This window comes from Biomphalaria glabrata, chromosome 3 (genome assembly GCF_947242115.1).
Source record: "Biomphalaria glabrata chromosome 3, xgBioGlab47.1, whole genome shotgun sequence".
Lineage (NCBI taxonomy): Eukaryota > Metazoa > Mollusca > Gastropoda > Planorbidae > Biomphalaria > Biomphalaria glabrata.
Window position 1 is genome coordinate 9,431,226 of NC_074713.1, and position 24,143 is coordinate 9,455,368.

Sequence of the window (24,143 nt, forward strand, 5' to 3'; positions counted from 1 at the left end):
CTCTTGGATAAATAATATGTATACAAGTCTTTTTACATTTATATATATGTATCATCGAGGTTTGGTCTGCATATACATGTTACTGAATTCATATTTTTGAGATAACTATTAATGTATTTGAAACTTAATAATAAAGGGAAGTAACTGGAGCAGGTCATTGTGATGGCCTCAATACACCTTGAAATGCACAGCAATTACTTCAATGAACATGAAGAATTTTAATCAGCGATGGAATGGAAAATGACTAAAAAGATATGACAGGCAGCGCTATTAAGATTTAGTCAGTGATTATCCTCTATAATACAAACTCTTAGTCAACAAATCTAATTTGACCTCTATATTCAATCATTTCAAAGATGAAGTGAATGACAAACAAAAAATGGAAGCTTTTTGATGTAGAGCGAATTTTTTTCAAATGTAACTTCCCCTTCCAAACTTTACAATCTGTAGGGCAGATGATATAAAGCTCATTTGTTTCTGTGTCCCGTGGTCAATGGGTGTGTCAGGTGGCCAGCACAATGACCAACTCCCTTTACAAATGTCAGGAACCCATTAGAGCTGGGTGAACTTAAAGGTGCCTAATAGCCCTAAAATTCAAAATCATAGTTTTCAAACCCTGGACCCATGTTTGGAATCCTAATCCAAGTACTTTACCCCTCAGCCACCACAAGCTCCAAGTGAATTCTAGGGAAGCTTTAGACTGTTTGCTCCCCTTTCCTTCTACAACTAAAGCAAAAGATAATTCTGTCTTGTTAGGGACAGGGGTGGTCTCAATACTGTCTTCAATGATTTAAGAGAGTATTAGTATTATGTTAGCATGGCGGGGGCCCTAGTCATGTCTAGCCTGGGCTAACAAGAAGTTACAGTTGCCAGAAGGTAACGCTACTGGGTGGGTTGTATCAGTTCACCTCGGTCTGTGGCCAAGGGGCTTGAGTCACCTAAGCAACCAGACAACTCAACTAAACAAATCTAGCAAATTAAAAGAAATCAAGAAACAGAGAAGAAATAAAAAAAAATGAGACTTTAATTTAAATGACTAAAGCAGCAGTTACAAAACACTGCAGCTAAAAAAAAAATAAGGACAAGATCTAGTACATAAACATTAGAAGTGGCAATTATGACAGCACTGGGCGGGGCTTGGCCATATTTTTAAAAACATATTGTCAACTATTTTGACAGTTGTTCCAGTCCAATTAGAAAAATAATGTAACATATATTGCTAAAAAATTAAATAATAGATATACACATAGTAAAATTTAAAAAAAAAAAAAGAAAAAAAAAAGAAAAATAACAGCAAAGTCCCAGGTACAGAATAATTAAAACTGACATACAGACCACTGGTCAACAGTACAGGAAACAGCATTGCACTAACCCATATAATAATAATAATAATAATAAACAGTATACAGCTTAGCACTAGCCTACAAAAGTAGTAAAAATAAAAATACATAAAAATAGCTCTGGGAGAGCCAGAGAAGAAAAAAATGTTTGCATGACCTGTTAATAAAGTCTAGGTCTACTGTTGGTTTTACATGTGTTCCATCAGAAATAGAGATTACATCCTAGCCCTAACCTCCAACAGGACAGTGAGTGTTCACACCAGAGACAATGCAATGGAGATGACAAAGTGGATACCCCATGATCACCATTAGATAAGACAAAGTGAATTAGTATTTTAAAGTTTTAAAAATTAAATAGACTAAGGGGATGAGCTCAATGCTTGGGTGAAGTCTGTCAATACCAAATAGTAAATATGAATTTTTATATGAATTTTTTCATATGAAAATATGAATCTTTATTTATGGAACATGTATTTTATTTGTAACTGTGAAGGTGAGTAACTACATTTCTCATCTATGATGCCCTTAGACTAAACCTCAAAAATGCATTTATAGCAACACAGCATAGCTTTCATATTAATAACAACATAGTAAATGTTAAGTTTTATTTTAAATATAATAATATAACAATATTTTAGTAGAGCTAAATAATGTCAAGTCACTATTTACACCATAAAGAGCATAGAACAAATTGTGCAGGGATGTGAGACTAATGAACCGATATGATGGCACACAAAAACAGGCGAGATAATAAAATGAAATAAGCATAATGTAGCAAGGCTTTGGTGTTGTGACTCTATAGAATATCCAAGGTTAACTGAAGACATGTATAGTGTTTACAACATTTTTGGTAAATGACCCAAAAGTGATGTTCATTAGTATTCATGAATAAACATACATATACAAGTTTGCTTAATACAATAATAATAATGGTACTATACCATAGAACTTCCCTCCTCCAAAAACAAAAAAATATAAAAACATTTAACTGAAACAAGAAGATTGAGGTGAAAAAAATGAACAAATGACTGGACTGATTGTCAAAGATGTACCTAAATATAGAACAAGATACTAGTAAATTATGGTAATTCCAACTAATTAGTTCTTACAAATTACATCACTTGACTAGTTGTACCTGTGTTAGAAATTATTGTTCTATTCATTGTATCTTTTAGTTTTCCTAACTTCAGGACCACTTCTAGTAATGTAACCATGTTGTGAGGTTGAGTTACAGGGTTCAGAATGTATAACTGTGGGCGTAGGAGAAGTATGTGTCTCCACTCTAGTAGGTGATCATGGATACTCAACTTGAAGTTGAGAGGATTATTGTTTCCTACTGGGTCCTGTAGTGCAGCTTGGTCACTAAGATTGTCTTGAGAAGGTTTGGTTTTGAAGAAGCATCAGTGAAATGTTCATTTCTTTCAGATGCTGTAAAATGTTTTGTAAAATGTTTTACATATTTTGGATGTTCCTTCAGAGTTGAAGATAGTTAACTTCCTAGTCCAAACCTCCCACAGGACGATGGGGGATGGGAGCAGGCAGGGTTTGAACCCTCGACCGTCAATAAATCCGAACGACAGTCCAGCGCGCAAACCGCACGACCAGGCAGCCATGCACTAGGTATGTAAAAACATCTTCACTGACAATGAGCTATCAAAAGATAATGGCAGGTTCCCTTCGAGCAGAAGGAACACTCTAAATGATTAGAAAAGGAAACAATCTCTAATGTATCTACTGTGTCTGTGTCTTGGCCTCTAGGAATTGTTTTACTTCTCAAGATGTTCACTGTCAAGAGAACAACAATTGATCAAAACATTTTCTGAGTCAGTGAAACACAAAACTTGGCAAAGCTTTTCTTAGGGGTTTAGTTTATATTTTCTTTAAGAAAATATAAAGAGATATACACAGCATTGCTTACCATCTTATTCCCTATTCTTGATCAATATTTTGTTTTACATTTCATCTTCATGTCAGTCTACATCATCATGTTGGTCTAGATCTTTATCATGTTGGTCTACATCTTCATGTTGGTTTACATCTTCATGTTGGTTTACATCTTCATGTTGTCTACCTTTCATCATGTTGGTCTAAATAAGAACAAGAAAAAAAAAAGAAAAATTTTTGCCTTGAAAAGGAAAAAAAATAAATTCTTCTATTGCTTTTATTTTCATGTTCAATAAAACTATTCTGATGATGCAGCTTTGACTTTATGTTTTAACTTAGTATTTTATGAATAAACTTTAAAGAAAAAAAATACACCCAAGACAACTACTACAGCAGCAAAGAATAACTACCCTAATCAAGTGAAACAAACTGTAAAGTTTATTAAGCCTTTAAAGTCTAAGGAATTTATTGGAGATTTTCAATTATGCCAAAAAACTATAAATACCTAGCTATTTAGTGTATCTGGTGTACAGAATACAGAAAGCTTTAATATTTAGAGTGAAAATTCTGCTATAGAAGTTAGATAAATAAAATCACAAATTTCTAAGTTCTTTTGCTTGTAGTCCAAACTAATTTGTTTTGTTTAGTTGGCAATAGCAATCTTTCCAAAGCTGCAGAGACTGTTTAGATTGTTTCCAAATAGCTGCAAAGACTGTTTAGATTGTTTAAAAATCTCTAGGTTTATTCTTTTTTATATTTTTTTTATTTGATCTCACTTTCTTTATATTGCCTCAGCCAATCTCTATATTGTTTGCTCTTCTTTTTCTATCTTTATGTATTGTATTACTTTTAGAATGTACTTTAAAATAAAAAAAGTAAGCAAAGAGCAGATAATCAAGTTTAAAATTCTCACGAGATAAGATCCAAACAAATGAAAATTCAGTTTGATTACAATTATCCTCAGGATTACCACTAATGATAATATAGATGCAAACAGGAACAACATTCACACACATTTAATATACAAACACACAGTCTTACACAGCCAGTGCTTAATGAACTAAGTTTCTTAGTGATGTGACAAATGACCATGAAACACACTGACAGAAAGTGGAGTAAAAGAGTTATAAAATCTTTCTGTTCTAGCCTTAACGGAGAAATATATATACAGCCAGTGTTACGTGCTGCCAATTGTACAGTATTGGCTTAGATTTATTCGACTATTAAAGTGTTACGTTACTTTGGTGACCTTAGTTGTCAAGTTCTTTTAGTTGGTGGTGTGTGGTGCAGTTTTCAAAGAGCCTGGATAGTGAGATTTGTTACAGTATTTTAGAAGACCCCTCCCTCTTTAGCCAGCTAATTTACTAACTTACTGCATAACAAAAACACATTTTCCCTCCTGTTATCACGTTGACATGGTTATATTCTCCTACAGATTGACTTGAAAGTCCCGTTTCTCAAAACTGCCTGTTCTGTTAAAACACTTTTACACATTAAAAAACACTAGGCTTATGTTGTTTAAAATTTGCTATTGTTTTCATTTAATAAAATGTACATGACATGATGTATATAGTTCTAAGTAGGTAAAACTATAGACTTACTTTAGGAATATAATAGACTATTCTTTCTTGTAAATATCGGTATGGTTATGTTCATGTATCAGGAATTGATGACCAACCATGTACGTGCACGCCTTTGAAATCTGAGTTGGCCACCTTTCAGCCAATTTTTTAAATTTTATAATGAAAAACTTCTTCCAGATCTGTTTTGTTTTTATTACGTAGATGTAGATTTAGTCAGAATTCAGTTGGGGGGGGGGGGGGGTTGCAAGTGCAGCACCATGTATTATTGATTCAAGAGTTTAATAAATTAATGTTCAAGAAAATTTTGCGCATCGTCTTCTAAGTCTAAATCTAACGGCCTATCATTGAAATATTATAAATTGTAGTAACTTAACAAGTAGAGCCTCCACTGAAATACAGTTGTAAAGATATGCTATTATTATAACTAGAATAGGCAAATATGAAGTTCATGTTCTTACCATGTACGATTTATTATAGGCTTGCAATTCTTTGCACTATAAAGTGTGTCGAATATTCCATAGCATGTTAGTCGTGACGATTTGTTTTCATTTGCACATAGATTTAGTAATATGAATGTCACAAGGTCGACTTTCACAAGACATTCTGTATGGGGATACAACAGGAGGCAGGAGATCCGCTGGTCGTCCACTGCTAAGCTGATGTATGCAAACGCGACATAAAGCTCTTCAAAATCGATACTAACAGCTGGGAAAAAGTGGCATAAAGTGGGAAAAAGTGGCGAGCATTAAAGGAAAGGTCCTGGATTGCAGATGTCATACTCAAAAGTTGTAGAAAGAAGGGTGAAAGTAGCCTACAAAGGATTGGTCTCTTTAGTCAAACAAGAAGTTGCAAAGGGAAAAAAATCGTCTCGAGACGTAAAATGCCACAATTACTTTTTATAATATTTAGTTAAGGTCTAGTATTTTTTTTTTTTTTTTTTTGCCTTGGAGTAGAAATCATTGCCAATTATATTTCGATGTGATAAATGTTCTAGTTTCTTTGAACAAAAGTAGAGTGTAAATGTATTAACGTCTTGCGGTCGGTGTCAGCGCTTGATAAAATATCAGTTGAAACACGTTGACCAGTTTACCAAAGAAAAGGTACAAGAAAGTTCTTCACATGCCAGCAACGAAGTCAAATCGTTGATTTGGATCAACGGAGCACTGGCAGCATCAAGAAAAAAAAATAATATCATTAACTAACTGCATTTGCTGGGTATTTTAGTGAAGAAATTGTATATATCTCAGGCACTGAGCAGATGTCTTTAAGTATTCCTTTTGTTGATTGCGATAGTATTCGACTTCATTGGTTTAGTTCCTGTTGTTCAGAGACGCACTGCATGTGTTTAATGTCATAGTACAGTCTAGATATTGACAAAATACTTGGCTAAGGCTGCCCCTTTATGGCTAATAAGCCGTATTCTTTTTCCGTAACTGCCCCTAACGATAGCGTTGGTGCTAAATTTACCTCTTTTGTGTGAGACACAATCAACTGATAATTACGAACCCATTCGAGATTTAAGTCTCAACTATGAGATCTTTGACTTTGGCGGATCTTAAAATAACGACTGCAACTGAAACCAAACAAACTGCACATGTGAAGTAAATGTCTTCTCTTCTTGTTTCTGATTTGTCTTTTCATTGTCGTTAATAAGTCATCTGTTCTTGAACCAATTTCCACGGTGTTGCGGTCTTTCCAACTTAACATAGTGGCCGCTCAACAACACATCCTTAATGACATAAGCAAAAACCATTTACCATTCTGACGAACACGTCAAAGATGTCATCTTAAGGCATCCTGAGGAAGGAGAGACTGCTGGCAGAAAAACCTGATACCGGATATTGAGTTGCTTCTGCCGAGAATTCGCAGTCAATAGACACACTAAGAAAACATGTTTGTATTTTGCGAGTTATTACAGAACACGGCTTTACATTACATCTCTTGATTCTAAAGTTCCTTCATTACGTCTCGCTTTTCGAGCAATAATAATTGTCAGTTCAACTTGTTTTGTCTTTACCCTAAATGCTGCAATGCAAAGAAGAATATCAGAACTGCACGATAAGCGTTCATCGCCAGCTTGTCCAACGCGACGAAAAGCAATGCATTAGTAAAGCTATTGACGATTTCGCCAGCCACAGTCAACGTTTGGAGTTTTTGTTTGATTGAACGTAGGGAAGCACGGTCCTCACGGATAAAATTAACAATAATAACGAATAAGGGGCAGTTCTTTTCTATAATATTATAACAAGAAAGTTGAGGCTACGACTTTGAGCCATGGGAGGCACCCTTCCCCCTGCAAAAAATCCTGCGGGTGTCCATGGTTATGTTTGTTAATATTAATAAAAATGCATTCTAATTTTTTTTTGTTTAGATAATAGGCCTAAAAGGGGCCTACAATGGACACTAACACAAAATTTAGAGGACCTGGATTACGTCGATCACATCTGCCTCCTCTCCCATACACAACCAAATGCTCAGACCAAACTCTCAAAAATAGCGAAAAAGACTGGACTTCTAATCAACAAAAGATAACAGAAGTTATGAGGATCATGCTATAAAATGCTCGAACTCGTGTGCCATTGATAGATAGCCAAGTACGGTTTATGAAACTTAAAAACGTAACCATACATCCCACGTTGTCAAACAGTCTTTGAGTCCAAGAGTTCAGTGAATTTATTTGTGTTTAAGTTTTTGATTAAATGTAGGGCTATAGGCCAATACTTCCACAAAAATCTAAAACAATACTTAGAAAGACACAATAATAAAGGCATATATATCTTCTCTCAATGAACGTCGATGTCATTTATAAGATGTCATTTAAACTCAGAAAGACACAAAGATAAAGGCACATTCCTCGTTCCATATGCTAGGACCAATTTGTACAAATAGCCTACTCCTTCTTCCCTAGTGCTATTAGTGCACGAAATGGGTTGCCTGAGCCAGCCAGGAAAACCAGTGACTTGGTAGAAATTAGGTCATTGGTTAATTTGCATGACTGAATGCATGACGCGTATGACGTAATCATCTTTTTTATGAAGTAACGTCTGTATTATATAAGATAAGAAGAGATGATGTAGGCCTACCTAAGATTTCTCTATGTATCATGTCTAAAACAACTGAAGTTGAAGATGCTTAGATTGAATTATAGAGATATGTTGTAAAAATGTTGTGTTTTTTTTAAATCTCCATGGAATGCAGTGTGGAAGGGAATAGAACTAGACGAGAACGTAGGGTAAGCCTACTAGATATAGGCTAGTAAATGGTGCACTAACTAGGTCAACTTATGAGGTCATCTGGTCATCTACAGGTCGTCTAAATCCGCTTAATGACATAACATAACCATTGAACCTGGAAAGTGAAGAATGGTAGTCGTTGTTATAGTTGACTACAATGTGTGCAACTAGATGAAGTTAATACAGCAGGCCTATATATCGAACTGTCGAGTTATCTTCATACAATTCATTTTGGAAACCATACAATCATTTATACAACAAAAATTAATCAAATTGCAATTATTATAATACAAGGTAGGGAAGTTATCTAGATTGATTTGATCTACATAGGCTTACCATTTTTTTTGTCTTAGGTAAAAAAAAAAAACAACACACTAAGATTTGTAGGCACTATAACTATATAATAGTCTATAACTTTTAAAAGGCTATATTATTATTATTATATTATTATTATAGCTTTTATATAGCGCTACTTTCATGCTTATAGCATGCTCAGGGCGCTTTGGTCCAATCTCGTTTGTGGACCAGTGGGGGGGGGGGGGGGGGGGGGAAGGGGTATCTAGGAGTTGGCTTTCCGTGCTGCCTTTAGGCGCTCAGAAAACGCAACTCTGGCCGAGTCGGGTGTCGAACCTCGAGCCCCCTTCTATGTAGCCAAGACAAGCCAAGTTTAAGCGCACTTAGCCTCTCGACCACGCTTAAAAATTATGCTCATTCTTGCTCACGACAGGCCTATGTATATGGTCTACAACTTATAGGGCCTATTTTAGTCCTATTATTTGTAAAAGTTCGCTTGATAGCGAATAGCCTAATATGTGAACAAAAATTTTTTTTCTTTATTTTAAATTCCGACTAAATCTCTACTAATTAAGCTGTATATAGGCCTACTAGGATCATCTTATTTCCTAAACAAAAGCACACAGCCTAGCCCAAGTGTAGCCTACTAAATGAAGCTTTTTCTAAGTCACATTTAGATCTATTAATTTTTTTTTTTTATATAGATCCCTGATGATTACATTTCTATTTTATTTTAATTTAATTTAAAAAATTGTCATTGGCTCTTAATTTAACTTATTTAAAAAGGCCGACACTCCCGGCAATCTTTTGTTTTTTGTTGGTTGTAAGTATTTATCAGGTTGTATAGTTTACACTGAAGATACCCGGACCCGGTATTATCTTCCCACTATGTCGAAGCTCTGTTATATCTGCGACGTTATTTGTTTCATGTTAAAACAATGAGCTAAACTAAATAATCAACAAACAAGTAAAATACATAAAAATAGCCCTTTTTTTTAGGGAATATTTCATCAGAACTTTTTTTTTTTGCACGTATCTTTTCTTGCAGCATCCATAAGTGTAACGCCAAATAATTTGAAATAGCTTTTATGGGACTACAGAACAATACAGAGAGACATTGTAGGTTCGGAGTTTTAATGGAGATGTTGCGAAAGCTTTGGAGCATTGTACAGTTTATTTGTTTTTTCTTAGAGAAATTGGAGTGGAAGATAGTAGGCCTAATTGAGCTTGACAAGAACTGTCCATTCTGACATACTTAGCACGCCTATTTCCCCTTCACCCTAAATTAAAATAGTACAAATTCATACAATTCCTCCTTAAAATTCTTCCCTAGTGCCATTAGAGCATGGAATAAGTCGCCCGAATTAACTAAGAAAAAACAACGACTTAGCAGCGAGCATGCTGACTAGATTAACACAAGGATTTGCAAAGGATGATGGGACGTATCTTCTCTTTTAAACTAAAGTAACGTCTGCAATTTATAAGAGAATAACGATTTGTGAATTAGATCATTGCAGAGACAAGGTATAGTATTATAGATCTAGTGGTAAACATAAAGAAGTATAGACTATAACTTTGCTTACAAATAGACTTTTTTTTCAAAGGGAGGGTCAAGTGACCAGATCAATAGGCCTAATACTACTGACAATAGCCTACATTTAGGCCTGCTGTGTATTTGAGCGTTTAAGAATCTTGATAATAATTAATATCGCATAAAGCTTAATACAACTTAAATGAAGCATTATGATGAAAGGCTTAAATTGTATACATATTTTTTCTTAAATAGCTTTATATTTAAAAAATAATTACATATCAAATTATCCTAGACCTACATTAAATTTTTTGAACGCAAAAGGCGAAAAAAAAAGCCTTACTTTTAACATTAAAAGAAAAAATTCACGTCCGCTGCAACTTTCCTGTCTAAATCGATTTCCTTAAGTAAGAGAGTTAGACTTAGACGAAGAAATTATTCTCTCTGTAAACATTTAGAAATAGAAGATCTAATCTAGATCTAGAGCCTAGATCTAGATCTATTAAGATCTATATAGCCTACAACTTGCATACAATCATTAAGACTACAATGCATTTAGCACACTAGACTGACTAGATATCAATTTGACAGCGCATTATTTGACAATGGTTCGACATAGATTGATAGAAAAGAAAATGGGTTGCCTGAGCTAGCCAGGGGAAAACCAGTGACTTGGCAGAATTTAAGTCATTGGTTAATATGCATGACTAAATGCATGACGCGTAGGACGTAATCATCTTCTTTTTTGAAGTAACGTCTGTATTATATAAGATAAGAAGACAGCGCATTATTTGACAATGGTTCGACATAGAAAAGAAAATGAAGTATCAAAATCTTCTTTAGTTTAAGGAGAATAAGGATGACTACTTACATGTGTTTTCATTTAATTCAGACAAATTTGACCCATTATTTGATTCCGGACACCATAATTTATTTCAGACAGTCTCTATATTTAGGCATCAATAAACTAAATATATAATATAGAGGATTCACTTCAGATATTTAGGCAAGAATAGCTATCCTAACCTGTACTATACTACAAAAGATCATCTGTATTAGAAATTTATTACATTAATAAACAAAAAACACAAACATTCAACACACATCTAATCTGTGTCTTTCTAAGTATGCCTATTTTAGATCTACTATCTAGATCTAGGAGTATTCAATATCTAATCTAGGTATTTCTAGGTCTATAGAGATCCATTGGTTTTTTGCAATATGCTTAATGGTTCCTTTTTTATTTTGAAAAAGGTTAAAATGGTGTCCAAATTGTCAAGTTTTTTGGATGACTCAGCAATAGTGCATTCAATGAAGGTACACCAGCCCAGTGAGCTGCTTGGAAATGTTCATCATGGAGTTTGTAATTTCCGAGACATTTGTGGAGATAAATTAGCTATAAATTTGGCTGTTCAGAAGTTTTCCAAGCACAGGAAAGGAAGAAAAGACAAACGCTTTCAGCCAATAAGATCTTTGGCGTACCCATGTATTGACTGCAGCTGTGCTGTTCCCCAAGATCACATCTTTCTCAGCACCAATAAACAGAACTTGGTAAAGCCAGCACAGAAAATAAATTGTGATAGTTCTCGATTCGTGGTGAAGAAAAAAGAAATGAATGATTTTTTCAAGCTTACTGGTAATTATGTCCACCTACACATATGAAAAGTTGTTTCCACAACTATATGACAATATGTTGGTATTATTTCCTTTTAAATTTACGGGCACGACATGGCCTAAATTGTGCTGATGTGCCAAAAACTCAAAACTATTTTAAATTTGTATGGGATGTGTGGCATTAACCACATATGATGAGTGCTATAGGCAACATGGAAACTTGCTGCCAGATACCTCCCTACCCACATTTCACAAAAGAAATTGGACAGTAGGACACTGAGTATGCTATAGTTTCAATATACAAAAGTATATTAGAAAAAAAGAATATTAATATTTTTTATATAAATCTATATCCTTTGCATCATTTTTTATTATAAATTATTTACAAATTGTTGATGTGCAATCATTGCTATAATTTTCCTTTGTCTATACTATAACTGTTTTATTAACCAGAGCTAAACTGGTTTCAAGATGACTTGACTTCCTATGATATAAGGAAGTTCTATTGTCTATTGATGCACTCATAAATTATCGTATTGTAAAAGTATATTCATTCAAATCAGTTTGTTATTTTACAAGAGCTTTTACCCAAAAAGAAAATTATTTTATTGGGTCAACATTTAATCTTATCTGTTTCAACCATTAAGATATTTGAAATGTCTAAGTATCTTTGATAAAAAGTAAAAAAAAAAAATTTGCTTAAATTTTTTTAACAAAGAAATAAAAAAAAAAAAAAAGCAGGCTTTTGATATTGTTGTCACACACATTTAAAAAAAATTCTTCTGTAAAATTAAATACAGATGACAGTGTCATTCAAGACTTTCTGCGCATGGACAGTTGTAAAAGAATTGCAGACAAGGTATGTAAAAAATGGAGAGATAAGTATTTTGACTTCTTTAATTTAGATTAATGCTATTCTAAGCTTAACTAGTTGCCCTTTTAATTTAAATTTTATAATTGATTTTTTTTATATTTTATATATTTATGCCTACAAATTATTTTATAGAAAATTAATAAAAGAACCATGCAATATTTCAAAATATATTCTTGACCTTTAAAATAAGTTTGAGTCATTAAAAATGTTCTGTTGCAAATCAAGTCATTTTTTTTTCTTTTATACCTTTAAAATTAAATTTAGCATTGAAAAAAGTTGAATTCTGTGTATTTTTATTTAGTATCTGATAGCCATGGTATTTGCTTACTTCAAAAGAGCTGACTTTTCACTACAAGACTACACTAGAATGAATTTTTTCTTGGCCCTGTAAGTGTACACATTGTTGAATTTATTTCCTTTTTTTTTTTTACAGACTTATTAGCACATATAAAATATATTTGTTTAACTAATAAGTTTTATGTTTAGAGATTAAGATTGGATTAATTTCTGTTAGGTGAGGAGTTGCTCCTTTAGACAAACAAGTATCAAACGTCAGGCTTTCTGATAAAGACCTTTCTTTAGTTTATTGAAATAATCCATAAGCCTACCCAAAAAAAAATAAAAAATTAATAAATTCAATCACTGGAATTAAATAGGAAACAAACTGTTAAGACTGAAAGTTTCTCCTTTGAAGACCTACAGATCTTTGAGGTAAGGGAAGCGTAGTTCACCTGTTTTTCTTAAAGGGAAACTCAGATGTTTTTTTTAAATTTGAGTTATTGACATATTTAAATTCTGCGTAAAAAGTTGTAAAAGTAAACATTTTACCATTTTTTATTTATATTAAATAAATTAGACAGTAAATTCTTGACATCTCAAAAAAAAAAAAAGGGGGATTCTTAGAAATTTTGTTTTTAGGTTAGGCATCTGTCCCTTCCCTCAATTATACTGAAAGTAAATCTAGATCTAACCAGTCGTATCGCTTCATTCTTACAGTGGCTGTTAGGCTTAGTGACTGCCTAGTCCAGAGCTATGGTACAGTTATATATAGATAGATCTAAAAGCATTAGGATAACTTGAGAAAAAAAGTAACATTTTCATCTACACCCCTCCCTGTCCCAAAAAGTTAATAGATTGTGTGTCTGACGATTCTAACAAACTGGTCAGTGTAAGGCTAGCTTAGGCTGCGTGTAGTCGGTCATGACAAGACAACCAAGTGATAGTGTTTGTTGTGTGATGACTGGTCAGGCAAGAAAATACTGCCATGGTTAGTCAAAACCATGGCAAGCATGTAGATCTACTCTAACAAGATCTAGATCTAACTGCATAGACCTAGATCTATTTCTTTTATGAGATAGTAAACTTTACTGTATGGTTTTCTGTTATACTGTAAGTCAACAGGTGAAATTAATTGGTTTGTGTGACGTCACATAGAAATCTGGTGAATATCTGACAGTTTTGGATGCGCAGAAAATTATGTCAGGAAAATATCAGTCACTAAAATTCTAAGTTATTATTGAAAATAAAATGAATAATATATTCATTTTCTGTAAATCAAAATACATATTATATCAAAAATCATCAAAACCTTAGGAGTTTCCCTTTAACAATGTTTTACTAGGGCGTAATGTGGCCACCACTATTGAGCAGCTATGGGTGTGTGGCCGAGTGGTATAAACTGCTTGATTACCTATCAAGAAAGCTGAGTTGTTTGCTGAGAGCCTAAAGGTGATACAGAAACCTCCCAGATACCCCCTAGCCTTACATGTCCAAAAGAGATTGGACCATAATGCACTGATCATGATATAAGCATACAAATTTGCTACACACACACATTTAAAAACTTGCAAGCTTGAATCTAAAAAGATCTGAGGTAATAATTCGAATATCTAATTATTCAGAGCTAATGCAGTTATTTAGTCTAATGTTGTTTATCATACAGTACACTTTTTTTTTTCTATTACCAGTATCAAGAAAGGTGTGAAACTGCTAACTTGTAATGTTTAACACTTTTAATTTATTTTGTTTGTTTCTAGCAGTAATCTTGAATATTAGACTTCAATTTAGTGCATACTATTGAATATTTGTTGCAACAGTCTTGAAAAAAAAAAGAAATTATCCATGATTTTATTTTAAATTTCAGCTATTTAGCAAATGATGTGGAAGAAGATGAGGAGGAAATTAAATATGAAATTTTTCCATGGGTGCTTGGGAAAAATTGGAGAACTAAATACTCCCATTTTCTTAAAATGAGAGACCAGCTCCTGAAAAGAATTGATTTCAAAGCCATAATAAGTCGACGTTGTTGTGATGAAGTAAGTCAGACTTGTCATTTTAGTCAGGTGTAAAGTTTGAAGGTATTTAGTCTTCAACCAATATATTATTATCAAGCTTTAATTTTGTTCCTTCAAATATTGAGCTTGAAAAAAAAAAGTTAGGGGGTTAGTGTAACAATAGAGATTGGAGTATCATTATTAACAAAACAAATTTCTGGTATAAACTAATAAAACACAAATTTAGCTTTGAAAAATACTTTTGAATTATATTACATTTGTTTTTACATGATATTGTACATAAAGCATCATTATATATAAACATTGACAGATAATGGCTATTGAGCCAAGCAGTTTGTTATGGAGGAGGGAGAGGCTAAGTCATCATGGAGGAGCCACTCGAAGCTACATGAAAGACCCAAATGAAGATGGCTATCCCAGAGGCCCTAACGCCACACCTCATTACTGCGCTGCCTGCGATGTGCCAGATGTAGGCCAGTACACTCAACACTCTAAACTGTGTTTTTCATCAAGAGATAATATAGGTACGACACAGCTTCCTTATTTAATATGATAGCATTTCATTCATGTCTGTTCCAGCATTCTGTAATCTTTTGATTTTCTCTTCCCCTTTCAGAAATGAAGAAGACTCTACCTAAGAGCCAAGATGACATATGGCCGTCTGTGGAAGAGTGAAAGTTATATATATATATAATCAGTTCAACATGACATACCCTTGTCTATTTTTTAGGATTAAAATTTGGTTCAGACAACATTCTTCTGTCTGTGGATGCCAAAGATAATATATTCTGTAACTGCACTGGTGATAACTTTAGCAATTTTGATAACAGTTGCTGTGATAATTATTAATTATATCTGTGATATATTCTACATTGGTTATCTACTAGGTATTATTGATAGGGAGAAACTGGAAGTATTGCTATGAAATTAATAATTTATTTCAAAGTCAAACCTTTTACTAAAAAAACAACAACAAAAAATGTCAATAGAGATACTTTTTGACTTATCAAAAGTCTAAGTAACATAAAAATTGTAAAGTCTAGTTATTTTCATTTTTTTTAAATAGGATGTAAGCTATTATAATTATCTAATTGCAACCCTAATTATATTTATTACAGAAATGAATGAATTTTATAACCATTTTGATCATACCAATACCAATTATCACATAAGAAATACATTCACAATAAAAGAAAAAAAATTTACTTATGTCATTTGTTGTTTTCACCATTTGTTTTTTATTTCACTGGTATGTTAATTTACCCACTTTCTCCTAAAGATACTACAGCATGGTTAATTATTTGAACTGTCAAATTAAGTTTGAATTCAATCTACATTACCTCATGCAAAAAAAGGAAATGGCAATAGTTTATAGTGTTGTTTCCCAAACTTTTTCCTTAAAGGAACACTTCGCACATTCTGAGTATTTAGCAGAACACTTTATTTTTTTTAGAGATATTAATTCACGTGGTGGCATACTAGTAAATAATTCCAGAAAGTTTGTTGAACACCTATTCAGGTCTCGCAGAACCATTGTAACACAGTTTGGGAAACACTGGCTTATAGAATACCATCTTATTTTCTGTAACTTATGATTTTTAGCTTTATGAGATATATCAGTAATTATGCAACCACAAGAAAGGCATCATAAATAAAGTACCATAAGTAAAGCACCCCTTTCAGACCTTGCAATCTATATAAGAGATGATGTCCAGGTAATCTGTTTCAGTGGCCCATAATTAAGGAGGGTGTCATGTGATTAGCACAATGACCAACTGCCTTTACTTTTCCCCCATCTAATGTTTGGTACCCATTAAAGTTGAGTGGACTAAAAATCCTGAAATTCAAACATTGGGTTTTGAACAGAGACTCCTCAATTCAGAAGTGAAGAGCTTTACCACTCAGCCACCAGGCCCCCACTTTGTAAGAGCAGATTTTTTTGGGGCATCATAATAAATGGTTTCAATTTGATTGATTCTTAAAATGCCAGAAGAGCAATAATTTTTCAGAATTAATACATAACCAAGCACAATTTCAGTTTTAAAAATAAGTAATTTTTTCTTTAAGTATACAAAAAAAAACAACTTTAGGTGTTTATGTGCTGTGCACTATAATATTAAACTAAGATACTGCTTTTCCAAAACTTTCTGTTAAAACTTTGCAAAGAGTGCTTAACTTTTACATTAGTGTTTTAAAAGACAGCTGGATGTATTACAAATCAATTTAGGACCCAAAGGAAAATACTGTCCAAAGAAAAGTGAAGATGCAAAAAGAAAATAAAAAATCCTAGATCAACCCACAGAAAATAGCTTTGAATGAAGCAGAATATGTAGGCAGGTTAAGTCTGCATAGCAACATGAACAAGCCTTATTATTAGTTTATTACCTATCAATCCACTGTTTGCATTATGTAAGCTGATTAGTCTGCATAACAATTGATGAAGTGAGCTTTGCTTTTCAGCACTTGTTTCAACTGACTGATTCTCCTGTTGATGTCATTTAGATTTTCACTCTGCCATTTGGAAGAAATACATCATAAGAATTAGCTTAAAGCAAAATCAAATATAAAATTAACTATTTACATATACACTTGTCTCTGTCACAAACCACCAGCATATTCCAAGAGTCTGGAAGTATTGCTGATTTGAGAGTTGATGAGTCTACTCAAGAGCAGGTGTCCTGGGTGTGTATTTGTGGGGTAGTGGTGAGTGAACTTTTCATCTAACAGTGCTGTATAAATAGTCCACCTCTTGAAACTATAAATTCTATGAAAATATTGAAAATAATGACACTAGTAATATGGCAAAAAACTGAAGATAATGCCAGACGATTCTACTAACAATTTACAGCCTTAATTCTCTTTTCTCTTCTGCCACAATTATAAAATGACCTTTTTTATACTTTAGCCACTGGAAAGAATATTAAAGACCCCATTTTTCATGAAGTAAAGACTTTCTAGAAAAAAAAACTGAATGTTACCAACTTCATTGTTGTATAGTGGGTCAATATTGTCTTACATAGGATATAGGTAAACCCATTCAAAGTGAGTTACAAATGAAATAACTGCCAGCCCACTAGTTATGGGTGGATGAAAAAAAAAGGAGCACAGTTGCCAGAAACTGTTTGATGTTTTATTCAATTTATCAGGAATTGGACACCACTTCAAAATCAAGGAAGAAAAAGCAAACAATGAAGCGAATTCCAATTCAGCTGAGCTTCAATTTATGCAATTTCAAATTATCTGTATTCTAATGTATTGGCAAAATGCCAATAATATGTTTAGGAAATGAATAGATGGCAGAAAGAATTTTTTTTTTTTAAAAGCATCTACATTTGGGCTGTACATACAAATTAAAATTACCTGTTTGACATTTGTAACTACAGAGCTCCTTTCATCTAGGGATTGTTCTGGAGATTTTTCATTAATTACAGGAACCTATATGATTTTTAAAGAGTAAAAAAATGCATTAATAAAATTTCTGTTAGGAAAGAATTTTTAAAAAATTCAAATCTACGAGAGTATCTCAGTTATAAAATAGAACTCACTCCTCGAGTAAAATATTCTGGAGATACTCCTTCTAAAAAACTGATCCGTTGCTCAAGTGCTTTGATCCTTGAAAAAATATTTGTACTTTCTGAAATAAAAAAAGTTACCTACATTGTTATAATTATTATGAAAATAGGTCATTTTTGTTATTTTTTTTATACATCCTTTGTTTGATGTTATGAGTGTAGCCTTGTAGCTAAACCCAAAAAGGGAAAGACTTTGAGAGTCAATCCTAAGAAAAAAATAAGGAGCTGGGGACCCGTAGACAGACTGAAGCATACTGGCAGACCCGTAGCACTGCTGACACCTAACTTAATCGACTGGCTATTTCTGTTTTTTTCCTTTGGAGAGGGGAGTACTTCTGTGTGGGAAACAAAAATAGCCAAACAGTTGTCTTACAAATGAATGTGGCCAAGAAATGTAACAAATTATGACCAACACCTCCTTTTACTCTCCTAAAAGATGTTGGGTAAACATCAGAGCTTGGTAACCATAACATGTAGACATCTTAGTCTTTATCTACTACTATAAATGGTATGCTTCTTCACTACTAACCAGAATCAAGACTCAAATGAATTTCCATGTTTCGTAATCTTTCTTCCACTGCGTCAGCTCTCTGGACATCAATAGGTAAGTGTCTGTAGGATCTATGGTCATAATCCTCATCTTCAGCTGGACGAGTAGTTTGTGGGCCGTAAGAGTTATCTACTTTTTTCAAACTGATGTGACTTTTTTCCCCTTCCCTGTGAACATAAATTGCTTCTGTTCTAGCGCAGCTTGTATCAGACTCTAGAGGTAGGAAGAATGAAACAAAATTGATACCAAAATGTTTTATTACTGATGAAAATTCAGGATTCTATTATCTGAGATAATTATCTAATCATTGAAATTTTAAAATAGTCCACTTGCAAAATGGAACAGGTAAAGGCTGGCATAGAGGAACAAGAGAAAAGCTTGTGCATCAAAACATTGGCCATCAGAAAGATGGTATGCTCAGGGTGGAGAAAGCTGTTGAAAATTGAGATTATCTTTATTTTTTTTAAATCAAGAGTAGTATATTTATTGAGGTCAGTTGTTAACTTATAGCATTAGATTGCTAGTAAACAGCTAAACCAATGATGGATTATAATAATATTTTAATTTATAGAACTTGAAATAACATGAATAAACTTCTTATGTGAACAAAACTAAAGCCACCTTTCTTCACCTAACCTTGCAAACACACACATACACACACATGTTCCATTACAATATTATCAAGGCTAGGTTTGTTTCCTTTAAACAATACAAACACAATAAATAAAGACTAAAAATTCAAAGACTTGTATGTCAATGAGAATATGAAACAAAATATTTGACACACTAAGGAAAAAAGGCAAAACAACACACAGTTAGAGAAACACTTGTTATAAACTATCGTTAAAATATAATTGAATGATACATCAGGAAATTTTAATTGATATTACCCTTTCACAACCTGTACATTAAAAGGTTGAGAAGCATTGATTTTAATTATACATTGGCAATGGGAAGCCTACACTTTTTAGCTATTCTTAAAATTGTTGGCAAGTAACAGCACTTGTGCAGGAACTTTGCACTTTACCCCACTCGATGCCACAAACAGAGTGGAGGCAATTGTGATTTCAGCAGGTGAAATACTAATCTGCATAGATGTATATTTTTCTTTATAGAGAAAAAAAATTGGAGCAAACAGGGCTAGAGGATTGCTAAGTAACACAAAGCTATTTTCAAAATAATCATTTAAATAGAGGTTGGAGAAATGTATTAATGAAAATGTAATATTAAGAGCCAACACACACACACACAAAACACCAATGAAAACTACTCATATTATTCATGATAAACCAGTTATCGTGACTAAAACCCCAAAATACCTATGTGTTATAAGGAATGAAAAATTATGAAATCCCTGATTTATCAAATAAATAAAACAAAGCTTTAAGGTTTACTTAAATTTTACAAATTAATTAATATGCATCCTCTGTTTAGGACCCCTCAACCCAAGAAAACTTTAAAGAATTTAGAACAGCAGCTAAATAGAGCCATTGCCATAAGCATTTTATTAATATAACTCACATTTGACTAAAGTAACAGGATAAGTAAAATCTCTAAGACACAGAGACAATTTAGGACAAGAAAACTAAAACTAAAACCAATAATACATAATAAAATAATGTATAATACTTAGATGAAAGACATTAAGATAATGGCTCATTTCTTATTCCTACTGCCATTTGAGCATGGAATGGTTTGCCTGAAGCAGCAAGGGAAACATGGCTTAGTAGAGTTTAAATCTCTAATGTACTAGGTTAAAACATGGATACACTTTGAACATAATAATTTTCTTATTTTTTGGAAGGAACATCTTAATTTATAAGATAAGAAGATTTATAACATAAATGTGGGAGATAAGCTAAATTGAACTTTGGATCTTACACATGCCATGCACATTTCTAATGACTCTTAGTAATGTTAATTAATGCAAACTTAAGTAAATAAGTTTAGTTATCTTTTAATTATAAATAAAACTACCTGCTAAAACTGGTGAAATAAACTCCCGGATGTTGCGTTCATTTACCTCCATTCGCTTATTTCGTATAAAAGCATCTATTCGCCTTAAAACCTGCAATTAAAATTATAAATATATATATATAAGTGTTTTTTTTTATTGAATTGTACACAAGAGTTGGCACAATATTTGATGCATCTCAGAAAGCTACAATTAAAAAATACTGTTTTAATATTAACAAAATTACCTCTTCTTCATTTACTGCTTTGATTTGAATTAACTCAGGATTGAATCTCTTCATACAATAGTCAGAGTCATTTGTGCTTTCACCAATATTTGTTGATGCACTAACTGCTAATTCTGCTTCACTGTTTGCAGCCATTTAAGAACACAAGTCTTTAAGATGCCCTGATAAGTAAATGTAAATAGAATCTATACCACAAAAAAACTTTTTCTAATAGCAAGGTGAACTAAAGTTTCAATTATTCCCTATTACATTTTAAAGAAAATTTGTCTGTTCAAGTTAAATATTAAGAATTGGCTGAGTGGTTAAGCACTTGGCTTCTGAACCTGGGGTCCTGGATTCAAATTCGATGGAGACTGGGATTTTGAATTTCAGGATTTTTAGGTTAGAGTGCCCTTGAGCCCACCCAACTCTAATTGGTACTTGACTTAAGTTGGGGAAAATAAAGGCAGTTGGTCATTGTGCTGGCCACATGACACCCTGCTCGTTAACTGTTGGACACAGAGATGACCTTAACATCATCTGCACTATAGATCACAAGGTCTGAAAGGGGAACTTTTTTTTTTTACTTCAAGATTGGTTTAGTTACAGTAGTACTAGCTGTTTGGAGCAACAAACAAACGACAAAGTATTAACACAAAGGAAATTTTTTTTCTTCCATTTTTAAACAGCTTTTATGCTGCAGAACTGAAGGCACATGAGCAGTCTATTAAGCAGTAAGAACAATTTAAAATAAGCTTTGTAAAACAATTATTCAATGTTATATACAAAATTCTCAAGCTGTTAAAAATATATTTTTAACTTTACAAAATCTTAGAATTTAGGAGTTCAGTAATAAATCTGAATTGAAATACAAGCTGTACTTTTTAGGGGGCACACCACAGTAGGCCTACACAAAGGATTAGAAATGCAGCATTTTAGTTCTAGATTAGTAGATATGTACTTTTTAGATTAGAATAATCCATATTATAGACCTAGAATAGATCTATGACTTTATTTTAATCATTATTAATCAGTATGATTATGATTTGTTAAACATATAATGTTTTTCAATTTAAATCAAAAAGAAATAAATGCTCTTAATACTAATAATAATTAACAGTCTTAAATAGTAGTTGAGTCTACGTAGCAATTTTAGATCTAGAGACGAGTCTAGACACTTTCCCCCTGTCAGCGATCTTGTCCTCTGCAATGTTTGTGCCACAGCGTGACGTCATGATGCTCTAAGTCTATCATGTGCTTTTGTCTCCCTGGTGGCAGGATCAATGCTGAAGGCTTTCAGAGATGCTTTGAGGGTGTCCCTGAAGCATTTTCTTTTACAACCTATTTTTAATTGACCATGGCATGGCCAATGATGCTAGATCAAGATCTGGTCTAGCTCCATCTGGAATAACCTGCCCAATGTGCAGCCAAACATTAGGGGTTAACCAGCCACATGACAAGATGAGGAGGCACAAAACCCCAGTGCAAAGCTGTCAGTCCCCTACATGATATCAAAAGTGGTCATCATTGAACCACAGTGGACAAACTAGAAATAAATAGAATTTAATATATTATAATCTATAAATCTAGATCTATATTTAGTATATATCTAAAATACTAGATCAGTAGAGATCTAGAATCTAGATTAATCTTTAGTTATTATAGATCTAGATAGTGATCTATACACTGTAAGTATAATATAAACTATATTATACTATAAATAACAATATAAAATTATAGATTTAGATTACTACTTACTACTACCTGAGTCTATAACTAGATAAGAAGATCAAGATTCTAGATCTAGAATCTATATATTAAATCTAGTTGAAAGTAGAATCTAGGTGCTCTAACAGACTCTTAACTCTAGATCTAGAAGTAGAGTCTAGTAGTAGAGAGTCGTCTGAGTAGATCACTTAGATCTTTATTAACTAGTCTAGTAGTAAAGATACGAATGAAGTCTATAATCATAAAAAGGCTGTTCTTCGAGCCCAAAGATTAATGAAGAGTGCAGTATTTCCTGTGACTACACAGCCCCAGCTGTGACCTACATATTTTGCCACATCCAGGGCAAACAATTAAGATTTTCTTTTCGCCGTCTGCGTCTGTCCTTGGCAGCAGATTTTCTTTGGTTTCAAATGTGTATCCCATGACCTTTGTGAGTGACCTCCAGCTGTCTCCTTATGAAGCCGCATGCAACCAGGTGCTCTCTTCTATGTCAGCTAAGGCAAGTAGGCACCTAAGCTTGTCTTTAAAGCCTTTCCATAGGGCACCTGTTACGTCAACCACCTTTTAGCTCACTAAAAAAGACTGCTCTTGGCATACGTTCATCTCCAATACGGGATACATGCCCTGCCCAGCGTAACTGTCGGACCATAAGAAGGCCCTCTATTAGTCTATAGGTATAACTCTATACTGTTCATACCAGCCTTCACAAGGACATCACTCATTGTCATTCACTGTTTGTAATGCGGTCTTGCAACCATATGATGATATGTGACTTATGAGGATGATGAGCCATGATGGAAATAGAGGCTGGAGTGCACACCACAGTGCAAGCATCTAATCATTTAATTTTATAGATTGTAAGGTTAGCATACTACTAGATTTAGAAATTTAGATTTAAACTTATTACGACTTTACTTCTTAAGACTTAACTTAAGTTATTTAAGTTTAAGTCAGACTTAATTTAAGTTATTACATTATTTAAATTATTAGTATTACTAATTATAATATAATTAGTTTAGTAATTTATTAGTTATTAGCCATTAAGTTTAAGTTGATTAAGGCAGGCATTATTAGTATTCTTATTGTCTATTCTAGATCTATAATTCTATAGATCTAGATTCTAGAATCTGATCTAGGCTATGAGTCTGAAGTAGATCTATGCAATCTAGATCTAGATCTATAGAGACAGATAATATTTTTATTTATTTACATGGACATGACTGTCTACCTGAGTCAAGATTAATCATTAAGTGAAGGGCTACAGTTTCTCCCAGTTTGAGTAATTTTAAAAGTACATCAATGGGCATCAGTCTTTAAAAAAAACGTAAAACCTAGATATCTAGAAACTCAATGGGTAATACACACCGACATGTAGAATAGTCAAAAGAAAAGATGTGTTTTTTTTTGGGGTGGAAAAATCCAGCTTTGGGAATCCTATATAGTTTGAATCACATGATCCATATAAT

At 33.1% G+C, this 24,143-nt stretch overlaps 2 protein-coding genes across 8 annotated transcripts; one reads left to right on the plus strand and one right to left on the minus strand.

The window, feature by feature from the left end:
• The first annotated feature begins 8,186 nt into the window (after window positions 1-8,186).
• Window positions 8,187-15,846, plus strand: LOC106066301 (speedy protein A-like). 6 transcript variants are annotated; one of them, XM_056023264.1, is made up of 7 exons: window positions 8,187-8,334; window positions 11,120-11,501; window positions 12,280-12,338; window positions 12,655-12,740; window positions 14,497-14,668; window positions 14,958-15,171; window positions 15,264-15,846. In XM_056023264.1, the coding sequence occupies exons 2-7, from the start codon at window positions 11,126-11,128 to the stop codon at window positions 15,320-15,322; spliced, it is 966 nt and encodes a 321-aa protein (XP_055879239.1). In that variant the 5' UTR covers window positions 8,187-8,334; window positions 11,120-11,125; the 3' UTR covers window positions 15,323-15,846. The 6 variants fall into 6 exon arrangements, with proteins under 6 accessions (XP_055879239.1, XP_055879241.1, XP_055879238.1 ...); XM_056023266.1 differs by lacking the exon at window positions 8,187-8,334 and adding an exon at window positions 9,801-9,858; XM_056023263.1 differs by lacking the exon at window positions 8,187-8,334 and adding an exon at window positions 10,223-10,272.
• Window positions 14,869-24,036, minus strand: LOC106066303 (MAP3K12-binding inhibitory protein 1-like). 2 transcript variants are annotated; one of them, XM_013225288.2, is made up of 8 exons: window positions 23,906-24,036; window positions 20,971-21,131; window positions 20,747-20,837; window positions 18,749-18,982; window positions 18,193-18,281; window positions 18,008-18,082; window positions 17,033-17,158; window positions 14,869-15,308 (listed from the first exon to the last, which is right to left on the minus strand). In XM_013225288.2, the coding sequence occupies exons 2-7, from the start codon at window positions 21,103-21,105 to the stop codon at window positions 17,066-17,068; spliced, it is 717 nt and encodes a 238-aa protein (XP_013080742.2). In that variant the 5' UTR covers window positions 21,106-21,131; window positions 23,906-24,036; the 3' UTR covers window positions 14,869-15,308; window positions 17,033-17,065. The 2 variants fall into 2 exon arrangements, with proteins under 2 accessions (XP_013080742.2, XP_055879242.1); XM_056023267.1 differs by having other exon boundaries at window positions 23,888-24,011.
• Window positions 24,037-24,143: the final 107 nt, after the last annotated feature.